This window comes from Zeus faber (genome assembly GCF_960531495.2).
Source record: "Zeus faber genome assembly, chromosome: 12".
Taxonomy (NCBI): Eukaryota; Metazoa; Chordata; class Actinopteri; order Zeiformes; family Zeidae; genus Zeus; species Zeus faber.
In genome coordinates this window covers 13,693,429-13,709,645 of record NC_137196.1, presented here as the reverse complement: position 1 = coordinate 13,709,645, position 16,217 = coordinate 13,693,429, and the positions used below count along the sequence as shown (strand labels likewise).

The 16,217-nt window shown below is 40.5% G+C and overlaps 3 protein-coding genes across 3 annotated transcripts in view; 1 reads left to right on the top strand and 2 right to left on the bottom strand.

Annotated features, from left to right (window-relative positions):
* Positions 1-5,938, bottom strand: part of arhgap21b (Rho GTPase activating protein 21b) — a gene marked incomplete at its 5' end in the record, with an annotated part of 41,628 nt that extends 35,690 nt beyond the window's left edge. The window contains one exon of the mRNA XM_080011010.1: positions 5,864-5,938. Within this exon, the coding sequence (XP_079867136.1) occupies positions 5,864-5,938 (75 nt within the window). The remainder of the gene's footprint in view (positions 1-5,863) is intronic.
* vps4b (vacuolar protein sorting 4 homolog B) overlaps positions 1-16,217 on the top strand; it is a 376,929-nt gene that overhangs the window by 350,181 nt on the left and 10,531 nt on the right. The gene's annotated exons all lie outside the window — the stretch shown is intronic.
* prtfdc1b (phosphoribosyl transferase domain containing 1b) lies at positions 9,386-15,287 on the bottom strand. The gene is made up of 9 exons (XM_080010283.1): positions 15,203-15,287; positions 14,842-14,948; positions 14,045-14,228; positions 13,850-13,915; positions 12,437-12,454; positions 11,454-11,536; positions 10,788-10,834; positions 10,592-10,668; positions 9,386-10,034 (listed from the first exon to the last, which is right to left on the bottom strand). The coding sequence occupies exons 1-9, from the start codon at positions 15,245-15,247 to the stop codon at positions 9,987-9,989; spliced, it is 675 nt and encodes a 224-aa protein (XP_079866409.1). The 5' UTR covers positions 15,248-15,287; the 3' UTR covers positions 9,386-9,986.

The following is a 16,217-nucleotide window of genomic DNA, read 5'->3' as shown; positions in this document are numbered from 1 at the left end:
AAATTGCTCTATTTTTTAATTTTAATAGATTTTTGTATATGTTTTGCTCTCTTTTCTTTAATTAAGAAGTGATGTGTGGTTTACTACAGCCTCATGTAACCTTATGCATAATACCAACAACAATAAATAAGAAAAGAGCTCTGGTATCAGAATCAGTATCGGCACATATGTATCGGAATCGGAACTGAAAAACAGTGGATTGGTGCATGTCAAATGTGTAAATAAAACCTTCTGAAATAAGAATAGGCCAGGAAAACAAAATCCTGTGGTCCAATTAAAAAAAAGTAGGGAATCTCTCTCCAACCTTTGTCAGGCAGCAATAGAGAGAACAAAATGATATTTAATGAAGGTTGAGAGCAGGTAATTTACATCAACAACCAACGTCACAGTACATGAGGATGTTCATCGAGTATCGAGTTAAGACAGGTTTCAACGTCTTTGTAGAATGTGTTAATGCTCCTTAACCACCAGTTTTGACAGGGGAAAAAGCCTTAACCATTCTTTTTTTAAAGGTGGCAACTAGTAGTAATAACTGCCCAGGGAATGAGCAATAGCATTTATTCTAGTTAGCTGGGAAAGAGAGCTGCAGGTGCAGCTGACACCCATGTATTTTGTGGGAACTAGCCAAACAGGTTTTTTCTAAGCTAGCTCTGGTTGTTCCACGGTACCGGCTCTTCTGTGTTGAAAATGGTGTCTTAGCCCCGGGTGTTCTCAATCCAATCCCAAACATCTCAAAACCGTATATACGGAAGAGTCTGCGGTGAGATGACAATAGATCAAGTGCATGTTTCAAATGCCTGGCTGGCCGACTTCACTCAGGTCCCAGGTGCATACAGATTGGATCCAAGACACTGCATCTGATTTAGCAGCCAAACCACAGAGCCATCTGATCTTTAGATGTGGGTGGAGGGGGTTGTGTGGGGGCCCCTCCTGCCAGACACATGCCTAGCAGGGTTATCATGGCCACTCCCAAATGTAATACTGTCGTGACACACTGGCCCAATAAATTCCAGATCCACATACCCCTAACGGCCAAACAAGCTGACCAAATGTGCTCCCTAAAGGCATTTTAAGAACAGGACCAGATCATCAGAGTTGGCAACCAGCAACATGGGATAATGGAGAAACTGGACAAAGCCACACCCATATGGAAACCTGATGACGAAAAAACAATGACGACAACTACATGCTTTCACGGCTTGGAATTAAGTAGAAAGAGAGGATTTAGCAAGTTAAGTCTCAGAGATAATATAAAATAATAATATGAATCATTATAATTATGACTAGTGGGCTATAAAAGGAAAGCACACGGAAGGAACACCCAAAAAATTAAATACACCTCTATCTTCCCTGGCTCACAAATGAATGCTTCTTGGGCATTCATGAATCACTGGAGTGCAGGACTAATATTTGCAGTGGGCGAGACATCCAAGAGTATGTTTCTAAGATTTGTCCTGGTGAAAATCAGTAGTGATGGACCTGAGAAGAGGACCCTAATTTAAGGGTCTCAGAGCACAAACAGCAATTATCACCACCAGGCAGAAAAGCAAAAAAAAAATAAAAAAAAAAATCCCAGTTTCATGTGCGTAGGAAAACTGAACTGAAAAACGGAAATACTTGGACAAAACAAATCTCCTCTTGGTTTAAGATAACTACTCACATCCGTTCTGTCTCAGACGCTCTGAGTTTAAGAATCTTCAACTAGTTTTTTGCAATATGTCAAATAAATATTTATATCTTTGGGGGAAAAAAAAGAGACTGTTTTGAATCCAAATCACCCACCCCTATAGACAACTGTTCTAGTGGAGTACTCTATGCTCTTTAATCTTATGCTGACATCCATTTTTGTTTGGTGCAACCTTAATGCGTTTGAATTTACATCATTGTAGACAAGATCATATTGAGTCGAATGAATATTATTTAAGAAAAAAATATCATCCAGCATTATTGCTTGAGAATGTTTTCACTGCTTTTGAATTAATTTTGCAGTTATCCAGGTTAAAAGGTAGGCTGTGAAAATGACAGTGGAATATTCTTTTAAAGATGTTATAAAGCCACATACCATAGGGCTATGTGTATTGTATCAGCTAATGGGCAGAACCATTCAAAATACTGTGTCTACAAAGTGATTTTCTAGCATGGTTATATTACAAAATAAACAACTGCTCACCCAAGCAGACACCATAAAAAAGGTGGACATTTGTGTAGCCCAGCCAATGAACACCAGAACAAAGAACGGGAATTTCAAATTCTTCACCTGTTCATTTCTAACAAGTATCTGAAGGGCTGACGCATTCTCCCAATGTTTAAAAGGCTCTCCTGACATCACCAAATTACACATTAGATGGACTGCATGATATCAGTCCTAAGAACGGCAGACACATACACAGCCGTCCAACTAAAAAAAAATAAAACCCTGTTCACTGTGGGCCGCCAAATTCTACACCACACTGAGTCCAAACCAAGCACTTATCTGTGAAAGGCCTAGGATAATAATACAGAGGGCTTCATGGGCTTGTGCATTTCATCTCATAGCGCTGGAGAGGAGCGTAAAAGGCTATCATTAGATAGGATACATTGATATCTGCATACTACATAGTATACGGCTCAGAGGTTGAAATTTGAAAGAGCCCGGTGCCCATTACTTTTAATCTGAATTAAATATGTATCACACTTGTTTTCACCCCAGTCACAATACAGTAGTAGTAGGCATAAATGGATAAGGGGTTGTATAGCTGTTTATGCGCTACACATTTATCTGTGTGGACAGCAAAACCCTATCCATCCTATAATTTGTTTAGCTAATAGAGAAGCTACCACTTTAGAAAATATGAGTAGTCCTTATAGTGAAAAAGCTGAAGCTCTCTTTTAGGGTAATACTTGTAGGGTTTGTTATGCAAATTGAAAGTGTAATACTGTAAGGAGTGTCCAGTGCACAACAATGACAATTTTTCCACATGGTGTGTGAGCATTCCTTGAAAGTGAGGTCACAGAATAGTCTTTTTAGAAATAGAAACACTGGATTCAACATTATCATAATGGGACAAATTATATAACCAGACTGAAGCAGCGATGCTTCTGAGCAATGGACTAGAACAGACCAATAGATAAATATAGTTCAGTATTAAAGTAAAGAGAATTATGCGGACATCTGCTGGTAACCCCTTTATGGAAAAACAGGAGTTTACTGAGTAAATTTATATCATAAGTAAAATTATATGTGACTGAAATGTGTGAAATTATATTCCAGTCCTGAAATCAAATGGCAAATGACACATTATATTATAAAACGGCAACATCGTCACATCATCTTAATAGACATCGCCTAGCTAAATTATAAAAGGAGATTGAATATTTGATAGTATATTTTATCAAATTGTGCACACCTCAGATAGGGTTTCTATTAAACAGTTGTTTAGACAAAATGAAAACAGTTACTCGCTATCGAATCAGCCTGTTTGTTGCAGATTCAATGATCAGAGTTGAGGCTGTTCAAATGGGTAGGGCACATTAAAGTTTTTTGACATTATAGAAATTGAAAGGATTTTGACCTGTTCCAAGAGAAAACATGGAATCACAGGACAAATCTCTGTGTACTCCTGAGACACTGCAGACATAACCAAGAGACAACAGGAAGTAACAGCTAACTTTTATTCAATTGAAGATCCATTTTCCCTTCCTGTCAGCTGTATGATGGCTGAGCAGAGGGTTCTGTAAATAGCAGATATTTTAAATGAGTTTAACGTTGAGTCTTAATGAGGGCCAGATTGTTTAAAAAAAAAGGGGGGGGGGGGGGGCTGTTTGAAATCTTTGTTAGAGTCAATCTTTGTTAGAGTCAACTATGGACTGGAACATGATCTAACATTCAGACAAAAACATACCATACACAATATTGCATACACTACAAACAGGTCACTCAAGTTAGGCTACATGAAAACATACAAGCCTACAAAAAAAGGAAAAGGAAACTTTAATATATCAAATGAAAAGGTTTCTATGGAGAGAAATCATTGAATCAGGGGGTTGTATGAAAACCCACAGCAAACATTAAAAACAAGAGCAGAGTGACGCAGTGAATCTCATTAGTGCTGAAAACTGAAAATCTTATCAGAGGAGTTCAACCAGTGGGAGCAGACAACGGGCTATCACTACCTAACTGCCTGCCACTGGGATCCTATAACCCAACAGTGGCCGCAGTGTTTGAATTCCAAGCAAAATTCAGTTGATGCCGGCAGGAAAACATTCCAACGTAAAATGGGAGGAAATCAAACAACCTGCAAAAGCAAATACTGAAACCTTTGGTTAGACACAAATTACTTTACTTCACTAAAATTGCTATTTACAGTTTTCCAGTTTTTCCTATTTACAGTTGTCCTTCCAAAGTAAAATGACTGCAGCAAATCAAATGATCAAAATGACATAATAAATACAGCCTCTCTCAACAAAATCAGTCACAGTTCTAACAAGTAAAAACACGGACACACCCGTTGCCTTGGAAAATCTGGCACTGGCTTGTTCTCCCAAAACAGTTAGGTGTCACTAATGTAGAAAAGACCTTGAGAATAAAGTCTGTCCTCAGGAATACATCTAGGCAAGAGCATATTTCAGCTGACATAAAAAGTACAATTTCGAAACCCTTCTTATTCATAGAGTTTGAAGCGTCATAATTTCCAGAAAAAATACCAGTGCTATGGAGTGAGGGGGGGTTTCCATCTTGAAATTAGCACATACTCCTGGATTACTAATACTTGCATTTTCCCGGAAAAAAAACACATCAGTCCATTTTAAAAATTAAAGACTGAGTTTATATTTTAAATTACTTAAAGCTCAAAAACTTCCCAACGCTAATACAAGGTAATAATCTCTCACCGTACCCGTTTATTTTCATTATCTTAAGTTATCGCATCCTCCTGTGATTACCCCCTTATTCATATTAATATCCATAGGCTAGATAAGTGCATGTAGACTTGGGGGAGGTAACATGAGAAGCTACGCATCTGTCATTTAAGTTAAACTCACAGAGGCAGGGAAGTGGAAAACTGAATATTCAATTAAATGGGGTGATGGGAATGACAAAACACTCCAGATTTTGTAAATAGTTGAACTTCTATTGAGCAGGACTATAAGGTATAAAGGTCTGCATTCAGACTATGAGCCGACAGAAGCAGATGGCGTCCTGTCTGGTATTATAGGTGTAACAGCTTAAAAGTCTAGAGGAGGGGGCCTGTCCCTAAATAAAGAGCTTTCATTCCATTTCGCCGTTTCTGCAGGACTGAAAATCTTTTTTCCCCCTCATGTGATGTAAATAAATAGTAGGGCAAGTAGAGCTGTCATAATTATGACGTACCCACTTGATCAGTTATTAGAGCTGACGTGATCATTTTTGTAAAATCATTAATCCCACAACAATGTGATTTAATCCAAATTGAATGGGAATTTGAATCCAACGTTGGAAATGTTGCATTTAATACATTGTGAATTTGTTGGGTTGAATAAATGAATTGTTATTTTATAATATTCAATGTCAAAATATCTTACTGTGTTACTGTGGTTGGTATTAGCTGATATAAAAAGTTTGGGATTAAGAATTGTAAGGGAAAAAGTGACAAGTCTACTCATAGTTTCCAACAATAATTAGGTCTAACAAACAAAAAGAAAATGCATTTTCTACTAAAGAACGAATAAATAAACCCAAAAGCTCTTTAATAAGACCTAGACAAAAGAAGCCAAAGTGGGCCATATTTCCCCCTTTTGTCAAATATGTAACTTTGGCAAAGGCTTTGCCCACTTCAATACTATCCCTAGTTTAAAGCACAATAAGTAAACAACATGATCGGGAATTGAAAGCTTAAGTGGTGCTTACCTCACAGAAAGAAGGAGCTGTTTGTTGACCCTCATCATCCTCACCGCAGGAATGAGCCCAACGCGATGCCATCATTTAACTTCAGTTACAAATCTGTTATCCGTGAACGCCCACATCAGCAATGATTGATCCAACAGCGGTAAAATAAATACTTGTGTTCACCTAAATCCACTTTATGACTCCATTCTTGCTTGGGTACTCATTCCAGCTGTATCAGGGAAGACAAGGTAGTGTTAATTACTTGACATTCAATGCTACCAAGTACCTTCTTATGTGTGCAATGAATGAAGGTTTTTAGATATTATCACTATCTTAAAGAGGTAATCCATATGGTGTTTCTGTTGGGCGAATTACACGTCACAGTAGTCCATTGTAAACAGCAATACTTTTATTTCAAAGTATTTAATCGCTCCAAAAGTTTGTCATCTTCTAATCAATTGCAATCATTTCCCTAGTCACTTGAGGTGGTGGGAATATTATTATATATTAATCCGAAGGTGCGTTTTTTTTTTTTTTTTTGTGAATGTTCATCTGTGTCAACAGTTTACTGACCACAACTAGCTACACTGGTTTATTAAATTCACCCCGGGTGCTCGATCAGCACATGCGGGGAAAAGCAGGGAAAGGCGGACCCCATCACAAACAATGGAAACAGAATATAGAGGTGCATATACATAACAGATACATTAAATGGCCGTTTCTTTTTAAAGTGCCAACTAAATAAATATGGGACCGATATTGAATTTGGGATTTTTTCACAAGTAATATTATGGATTACCACTTTAAAATAGGACGAAGTCTGAATACCCCAGTGGCTGTATATTAGAATGATTGAACCAAATTCTCAACTTAAATGTCGTTGTTTGGTTATTTGTGAGCGGTGTGGCAAAATATATCGTGTGTTCACTTAAACGGTGCCAAACCTACAACGATTAAAAAAAAAAAGACTAGAGGAGCTGTAGCACTATGGTAAATACAACTAGAATGAAGTAAGAAAACCAGTCACTTGTCTGTAACTCGACAAATACGTTTAATTTATTTCCGGGGGTAAATTGCAGTGTTAAGGATGCACACATCACAACAATTGGAATACGCATATAGTAATAAGAATGCATATTGATTAAAAAAAAAAAAAAAATCGCTTTATTTGCAATACACCTAAAATAATAACTAAATATAGAAACATTTGGCAATATACAATAAACCTAAAAGTTAACTAAAAGCCGACTAATAGATGAACAATAAACCAATGTATCAACAATTCGAACTATAATTATAAAAAGACCAGAATCGGTAAAACAACGGACAATAGACAATAAAAAAAAAAAAACCCAACATTCTAAACATTGGGAAAAACAATATGACATGGGCGTCATTAACCGGGAACACATGCAGTCAGCGCTGAAGAACGGCCCCAAACAAGTGGCTTGTTTGTGAGGGCGAAACCAATGTGTTTCCAGGGCTGAACAAGGAAAAGTTTTGAAACTCGCTGTACTTTATACGTGTACTTTCAACGATTCAACTCTACCGTAAACTTACTACCAGCGCGAACGGCGAAGGGGGAACCTTTGGGGGGAGATAACTCGACGCGTTGGCGTAAAAGCAAAACCACCAGCAGCAGCAACAACAGCCTCCCGCTGGTGTTAGCGTTAGCATCCCGCTAGCCGTTAGCATCCAGGCTAAAGTTAAACAAAGTTACCTGTGCGGGCTGTGAGTTCAAGAGTTGCTGCGGGGCGGCGTGGGGCGGCGGTGACCGTCCATTAAAGCGAGCGGGTCGCGGAGGGTATTACGCCGATATTCGCGACATAGTAGACGGACCGCAGATGGTCATGTTGGGTGTTTCGGTAAAAAAAAAAAAAAAGCCACTTGTTCCAGGTCCTCAGCGGGGGAGGCGCACGCTGCTTGTTGGTAGGAGCTGGAATTCGATCCAGCAGCGCTCCCTGGTCCTTCTCTGGGAGGAGCATCCTGCCCCACCACCACCACCCCACCCACCAGTGTGCGCTCAGCCAATCCGAACGCAGCTACTATTTGACTGGGCCAATCAAGTTCCCTCTTACAAAATAAAAAAAAAAGTGGAAAGCCCGAGCCGCCACGCAAAAAGGTGCGTTTTGGGGTTTTTTTTTTTTTCCTCAACTGCGCCCGAGCGTAAGGGAAGGAGCGATTCATTTGTCGCGAACGAAACCGTCAGATGAGTAGCAGAGAGCGAGTCGTCGACCCACAACCTGAAAATAACTTCCCGAGGACTAAATTAAAATCCAAGGCAAAAAAAAACAAAACAAACGAACCAACGCAACTGGCGCAATCCATCCACTGAACGCGACTGACCTGCAACTCAGCGTTCCACCGAAAATGGAAGATTGTAACAGAAGTAAATTATGGTTGTCATTCACACCTTGCATCTATCTTCATGCTTTTTGGGGTGCGCATTTTGCATTCCTCCACCTAAATAAATAATTTCGAAAGCATTGAATGATAGCGGTTATTAATAATAATTTATTATTATCATCGTCATCGTCACACCAACTAAATCAAACAACCGACTCTTTTTTTTTTTTTCCCCCGAGTGAATCGTCAATAACCGAGTCTCAAAAAAGGGAGACGACCTTTTCATCCCGACCCCCAATGGAGCAGGAGAACAACTGTTTTGAAACTCTCAATGCGCCAACACGACAGTAACTTACCGCAAACGAGTATTCAACTGTCGGTCCAATCGTGTTCGTCATGATCTCCGAATGTTTTTTTTTTTCCTTGGGGGGGGGGGGGGGGGTTTGTTTGTTTTCTAGTAGCTTAAATCGCAGCAGCTTGCATCGGACGCAAGCAAGCACGTCACGTGTTCTGGTTCACAGCGAGGTCGCGGCATGTGGACGCGGCATGTGGATTCCCACCGGGCGCGTGTGCGCGTTCCGGACGCCGCGCCAGCGTCAGCAACCGAGTCTCGTCGTGTTGTGATTCCATGCTGCGGAACACGGAAGCACATCGCTCGTTCTGACGTGGAATCCCTCGCTTGCACGCGGACACACGCACGCACGCAACGCGAGAGGCTGGGATTGGAGGCCGGCGATCGGGCGCTCCGATTTTCAGGGCGCCCGACAAATGTCCCTTTTATTTCCTCCCGACATAAGGAGCCACCTGTTCTTGGGCTTGGCAGCTTTTGTTGAAGAGGTCACCACCCCCGCGAGGAGGAGACGTTCACATAGCTGCCATGCCCACTTGGCTCAGCAATGGAAAAATCCACTGACCAAGCATATTTTAGATCCCGAACACTCTTGGGATTGCTTAATCGGACTTTTTATGGGATAAAAAAATAAACCAAATAAATAAAGTTGTTTACTTTTCCTGTTCCGGGGCCATGGTAATAAAGATGATAATCCAACGACAACAGTATGGCGAGTAATAAGTCCATCAAAAAGATGTCTTGACTGAGATTGTAGCTAGAAACTCCAGTGTATCATATCACCCACTGGGTGTTCCATCTTGGGAGTTAATTACACAAAACGTAATAAATGAACACACAGTGAGGTGTAAGGTGACGTGGGGTTGTTTATTGGAATGCGTTTAATTTGCTGGACGACTGACTCATAATACAGTTAGATCTCTTTGCTATTTACAGTGAAGTAGAAGTACAGAGAACGGTGAAAGGAAAAAATAACTACTCCGCTTTATCTGACATGCCTGTAAATATATTTTAAAAAGGAGTAGTGTACCCATAGTGTAGTATGAAACCATTTTTGTTGCCTCCCCCCCCCCCCAAAAAAAGATGAATCGTTAAAAGTCAAGTTGAAGGTGGTGATTGAGCACTATTTCAATGTTCACAGTCATGGTCCCACACAGTTTTGCAAAGTTATTTCATATGTTCACATTCAAAACGGGTCACAGGTCAAATGTTCTAACTGAGATGATCGTTAAATGGGAATGAAACTAAGCCGAAACCCACACGACTGTAAATGTTTTCCAATCGTGTGAACACAAAAGGATGTGTCATTGTAAACGAAACAAGGCATAAATTCTTTGTTGAAAAACCCACTTTAAGAAGGATGAGCCGGCGCGTCGAGATTCAATCTGCTGAATGGAATGTGGACATCCCCCGGTGGAAAATGTCCGTGCCGGCAGCGGCGTACTCCAGTTAAATCTTGTATTTTGTCTTTCCGCTTTCACTGATCACACAGATATGCTAAAAAAAAAAAAAGAAGGCGGGGCGGGGCAAAACAAAGAAAATCAGATTATGAAGAAATATTCCCGACCCATAAGATCTGGGATGCACCTTTATGTTTCGAATTGGAATCAGTTTACTCAAGACACATTTACTACGCGTGGGAATGTGTTCTGGTGCGGTTTGGTGCATTTCACTACGTAGCATTATCATCTTAAAAAAACAGAAAGAAAGCTTAAAAGTCAGAAAAAAATGGATAATAAAAATTATAATAAAATTAAAAACAACAGAAAGAGTTGGATATATACAAATATATATAACATACAAAATAAAGGGTTCAGAATCTGAATGACTTTATTCTGCCAGGTGTATTCACATGTACTAGAACAAAAATAAAAACAATATATATATCAAATAAAAAGTAAAGTAAAAAAATAAACTATTCATGAAAAATATTAACTGTCAAATATATACTAACAGCACCCCCCCCCCCACCAAAAAAAAACAGAAAAAATCATATATATAAAAACATACAGAAAATATAAAAAAAGAGGTTAATATTCATCCGCATGACTTACATCGAGGTCCCTGAAATACTCGTTGTAGTCTAAGGCATATCCGACCACAAAGCGGTTGGGAATCTCGAAGCCGACGTCTGAAACGAGAGACGGGAGGAGGAGGTAAGTTGAGGCGCTGACTCATGAGTTTGGGCCATTGTTTGAATGGATGTGAGTCACGGTGGAAGCGGCGTGGAAGGCTCGGCCGGCTACGTACAGTCGGGGAGAGACGCCGAGCTGTGGGGGACTCTCTTCACCAGCAACCTGAGGAGCACACCAGCAGACACTTCCACATCAGCAGATGAGGGGTTTTTTTTGAGGGAGGAGGGTGTCACTGATTGAATTTGTATTTATTTATTGTTTTTCTGTTATATATATATATATAAATATATATAAGGTTATATATTTAGTATTTAGTTTATCACTAGGTTTAGTGTATATGTCACATTTTATTGTGTACTGTTTTTATTCTATATTTCCACATTTTCCGTAGGTTGCCATTTTCTTATTTTATTTTTTATTCCACTACTTTATTACTATTGCCTATTTTTTATTTCATATATATCCATCTATCTATCTATCTATCTATCTATCTATCTATCTATCTATCTATCTACTGTACTGTATCTATTTATTAACTGTCTGTCTATCCATCTATCCATCCATCTGTCTATCTATCACATCGTCACATGTGGCACTGTGTGGACTTGAAGGGAGTAGCACCCGAAAACCTTTTCGTAAAGCCGCGTTATTCCCCGTGCCCGTCTAGACCGGAAGGAGGAAATTGAGCGACTCAAAAGAGAAAGGGGTCGAATTGGATTTGTTTTAAGCCTTTCTCTTTTTTTCTTTCTTTCTCTTCCTCCCTTCCCCATCCGAGACTCACCCTGCGACTTTGATCATTTTGGGCCTGAAGGCCTCCACATGCTCCAGGAGCCTCTTCATCGTCTTCCCCGTGCCCACAATGGCCTGCGAGGGACACAAGCGCGAAAATGAAAGAGTCGCCGCGACGTCGTCTGACATGAAAGTAAAAAGAAAACTAAAAGGAAAAAAAAGAAAATAAATAAAAAAGCGTAAGTTTGCTTTACAGTTATTTCAACCATAGTCTGCTGTTTGACAAGAAACCACCTGACACCGTAGACGTAAAGAGGAGTGTTACAACTAGCAAGCTGGATTATTTCTTTTTTTTTTTTGGAATATGCCATCGCAGGTCACAAGGCTTTAATAAGCTTGTGTGCATTTTTCTTACTTAATCTTCAATAGGGCGCAGCCCGGAGCGGTCAATCACCATTGTTTCATAAAAAAAAAAAAAAAAAAAAAAGTTGTGAGCAGATCAACATTCCTCATAAAAAGGAGGTGAAGTCTCCACAGATCAATGAACAGAGTTTCATCCCTCTGTTGGTTCGATCAGGATAAGGGCTTCGAGATACGAAAGAGAACACGGAAAGCAGGACGAGCAATCAATTGTTTAGAGCAGAACCCCCCCCCCCAAAAAAAAGACCCCAAAATGCAGCGATGCGTAACGGCGTAATAGGCGACCGGCTGCTGTGTCCGTGCTCCACATCTAGGAACGATCGCTCATCGTATGGCGGATTGAATTTGCGAGCGGTAAATACGTTCGCTCGACAATGGGCACTCCCGTTATGCACCAACAGAAATAGCCTTGTTTACTTTCCTCTGAAGCACGAGCTCTCAAAGTCCCATTAAAAAGCTTCCTGATGTCCAATTTGTCCCTCACCGCTCGACCTGACCGGAAGGATGTCCAACCGTTTGCCCAGAGCTCATTTCTCGAAGTCGGGGTAGAATAAATAAATAAATAAATAAACGAAGGAATGAATGAGCGAAGCAATGAAAAAAAGGTGGACTTACCTCCACTATCAGGACATTCTTTCCAGGGCGCATTGAAGGGGAAAGAGAAGAGCGATGTTTGGTTAGGAATGCATGACCCGCGATCTGCGATCAGCCAAACAAACACCAGAGATAACGCTCAGAGAAGCTCAGAGTCCCTCATCGCGTTACATACTGTAGTACTAATTCATATTTATTTGCCCTATATTTTATCTGTATATTTTCATATATCTGACTTTTTCTGGGGGGGGGGGGGGATTATTTGTATACAGTATTTTGATAATTTCTTCTTTTTTTCAACTTCACTTTTTGTAGTATTTTGATATTATTTTTTATTCTCCATTTTTTTGTTTATATTTTTCTTACATTTAGATTTATTTTTTTTTTACAATTATTATGTGTAAGAGTACCACATGGCAAATAAAACCTGATTCTCTGACTCAATTTATTTGTATTTTAATTGGATGTACACCACTGTTTGAGCAACCAAAGAGTTAATTCAAATATATTTTTTTAATTAACCTAGTTATATAATATTGATATAATCTTTATAATAGAATTAATGTAAATATATCTTATATATCTACTGTATATACTGTATATATTTATATATCATAATTTAAAATGTAATATTTATGTATATATTATTTTTACAATTTTTTGTTCGTCCCTTTTCACAACAAAACTGTATTTCTAACAGTATTTCTACAATGCAACTGAACAAAAACGTGTCCACTGTGTTCCACATATCTTCCTTGAAGCACGACACACCAGACCCGCCCAACCCAGGGATCATTACGGAGTGTGTTCATCACGACAAGGTCAGTAATTGGACAGGAAGTCTCAGAATAAAGTGGACGCAAATCAACAGGAAGATAAGCACAATCACAGGCCAATCACGCGTCAGGCAGCCGCACCACGCCTTATTACGGCATTTATCCGTGCGTGCATGTGTCCGTCTTATGAGTGCAGATGACCGGGAGTTCCCACATCAGCTGATTTATAACTGATAAGCATCTCTCTCACTGACCCAACTGTTTTACAGTGGAAAAGCGGTGCCCACACACACACACACCTCAAGCATTTCTTTATATGCTCAACTATTTGAGCAATGGGTCAGGATGCAATTACAAGTTGTGCAATGGCCCTGCAGCTCCAAAATGCTTATTTCCATCAAGATTTTGTAAAACTTAAGTATATTTAAAACAACTTGAGTGTCTGAAATAAAATGGTTTAATTCGATCAAAGATGTCGTTCAAATGATAACTTTTGAACACATTCCACAGCAGTTACTTTGGTTACTGTTGGTTTGAAGGCAAATTATAACCGATGTCGCCCTCTACAGGTCATACGAAGTATCGCCGTTTGTTTGTTTTCTTCATGATTCTTTTTTTTTTTTTTCGTGTCTTTCAACTGCTTGGTGATATTGTTTACCTTTCCGTTCAGAAAAGATAGGTCCTCTGCTCCGACAATCTGAAGATCTTCCGTTGACTGATCATTCTAGCAGTTGAAAGAGTGCATATGGATCATCATATGCATTTCTCCACACGCGACATCGCACAAATTTAGGTTGAACCGCATCCCCCTCGTAAAAGATCAAATCATTCGCGCACAATCCGGGATTCTCACCAGGTAACTCTTGAGCCGTATGAAGTGAACCCTCATGGGGATCGTTCGGTTGGAGTTGCGGCTCAGCGCTTTGATTCTGTCCACCAGGTCGGCACAGAACTGGTATCCTCCTTTGAGGACGCACAGCACCACAATGTCGTGGTCGCCCAGGTCATCCATGATGTTCCGTGCAAGCCGCTCCGTCCTGAAAGCAATAGAAAATACTTCTATTTCATCATCTTCTTCCTCCTCTTCATCGCCGTGACAGTATAATGCATGGGACCAGTCGTTTTAATATCGTTTGTCCATTGCCCGTTGCAGCGTGGGACAAGAGAGTTTTCATGCAGGGTTTGCATGAAACTGTAATACAGTGTAAGACCAATTTTAAATGAAACGTGAAGACTAACTTATTCAACATGGTATTGCAGGTAAGTGCAGTACTTTATATTTGCCACACACCCCGCCATTCAAAAAAGTGCATCCACTTCAAGATGTCATGTGGTGTAACATTTCACTTAAGATATTTAAAGATATATAATAATTATAATCAACATCATCATCATCACTATTATGATGGTTATTATAAATAGTGGAAGAAATATATAAAATAAATAAAAAATAATAATATTGTGGTGAAAATACATGGAAAAATGCCTAATAACTGAATAATAACATTCATAAAAACACATTACATTACAACAACAAAAAAAATGTTTTCCTGAGGACCCCCTGCAACTTCTTCGAGGACCGCTTGGGGGTCTGCGGACTCAAAACCCCCCCAAAAACCCCAAACCCCCATACAGTAGTATCTGGGGTACCTGTCCATGATGACTCCGTGCGGGATGTAGACACACTCCAAGTCCCCACAGTAGTGCGTGGGGTAGCTGAAGAGCTCCAGGCTGTAGCCCGGCCACTCATCGCGGATCTAGGGCGGAAAGACGCGCACTTTTATCACGAATAGTTTTATCATTGATAACAATAAGTGTAAAACGCACTTTGCGTTGCGTCGCAGCGGCGCCGGAAGATTAAGCAGTCCGAATAAACCCCCCTAGTGGACTGAAAGTTTCACATTTCCTGCAGCGAATCTCGCACGGTTTGAGCCCCGTGCGCGGGCAGAGAAGGCTCGTCCCGCTGCGAACGCGCGTTCCGCGCTCAGCTAAACGACTTTTATTCGATTACCACGATCCCGTGGCGCTTCCCGGATCCAGCCTCGGCGTCTGCCATGTTGGCTCCTTTTTTTCTTTTTTGTCTCCCCCCTCCTCCTCCTCCTCCTCCTCCTCCTCCTCCTCCTCCTCCTTCGCAGATTTGTTGGCGAGTTTCTGAAAAGGCTCCGCGAAGTGGAGGCGCGGGTCACAGGGGAGGAGGAGCGTCCGCGTCCCGGGTGCGAATCCACTCGCCCGCTCCCCAGCCCCGCCGCACGAAAAAGAAAAGAAAAAAAAACACACGACGCGATCTCCAAAGTTATTTCGACTTATTGCAGTTTATTATGATTATGTGTTTGAATGTAGAATACATCGCAATGTATTCGACAATATTTGTCATTTGAGCGTCTGTAACAATAAAAAATAAATAATAATAAAAAAGGATGAAATAGTACCGTCGTTCCGAGATGAAATATGAAGAAAACGTATAAACCTGTCATTGATTATATTGATTATTATTTATAGCAAATATTTGTACCGTCTGTAAGGGGGGGGGGGGGGAATTGTTTGACGAGAGCGCCCCCTCGTGGCGGTTGAAGCGGTGTGCCCCCCCCCCAACGCTGTCGACGTCCTGTTTGAACGACGTCAACAGCAGGACGAGGCTCCGTCTTTCAACTTATCTCTCGTGTCTTTTGACTTATGTCCGAACTATTTCATCACATCTGTCCGCGAACATCTCCGCCTTTTATTTTTCAGAGACTGACGGGGAGAAAAAAAAGAAAAAGAATAATAATAATAATAATAATAATAACAACAATGTTTTCACAGCTCGTGCTCAAATGTGGGATGCCACTCAGCCGTGGTTTTGAAGTTGGGGGCCTGAGAGCCCCCATGGGATCCTTCAAGGTGTTCCAGGGGGGCCCCCAGCAAAACTAAGCCCCACTGTTATTTGAACCGATCGGACGTGAGCGTCGTAGAGAATGGACAAACCGCTGTTTGGATCACCGTAGACGACGGGGGGGGTGGAGGTTTGGAATAAATCGTATCCCATA

Excerpts from the sequence above, each read along its gene's own strand:
- prtfdc1b (XM_080010283.1), bottom strand. The coding sequence starts at position 15,247 with ATGGCAGACGCCGAGGCTGGATCCGGGAAGCGCCACGGGATCGTG. Across the intron at positions 13,916-14,044 it reads TACGGCTCAAGAGTTACCTG|AATGATCAGTCAACGGAAGA; the intron begins GTGAGAATCCCG and ends TTCAACTGCTAG. Across the intron at positions 10,035-10,591 it reads AGTATTTCAGGGACCTCGAT|CATATCTGTGTGATCAGTGA; the intron begins GTAAGTCATGCG and ends TTTTTTTTTTAG.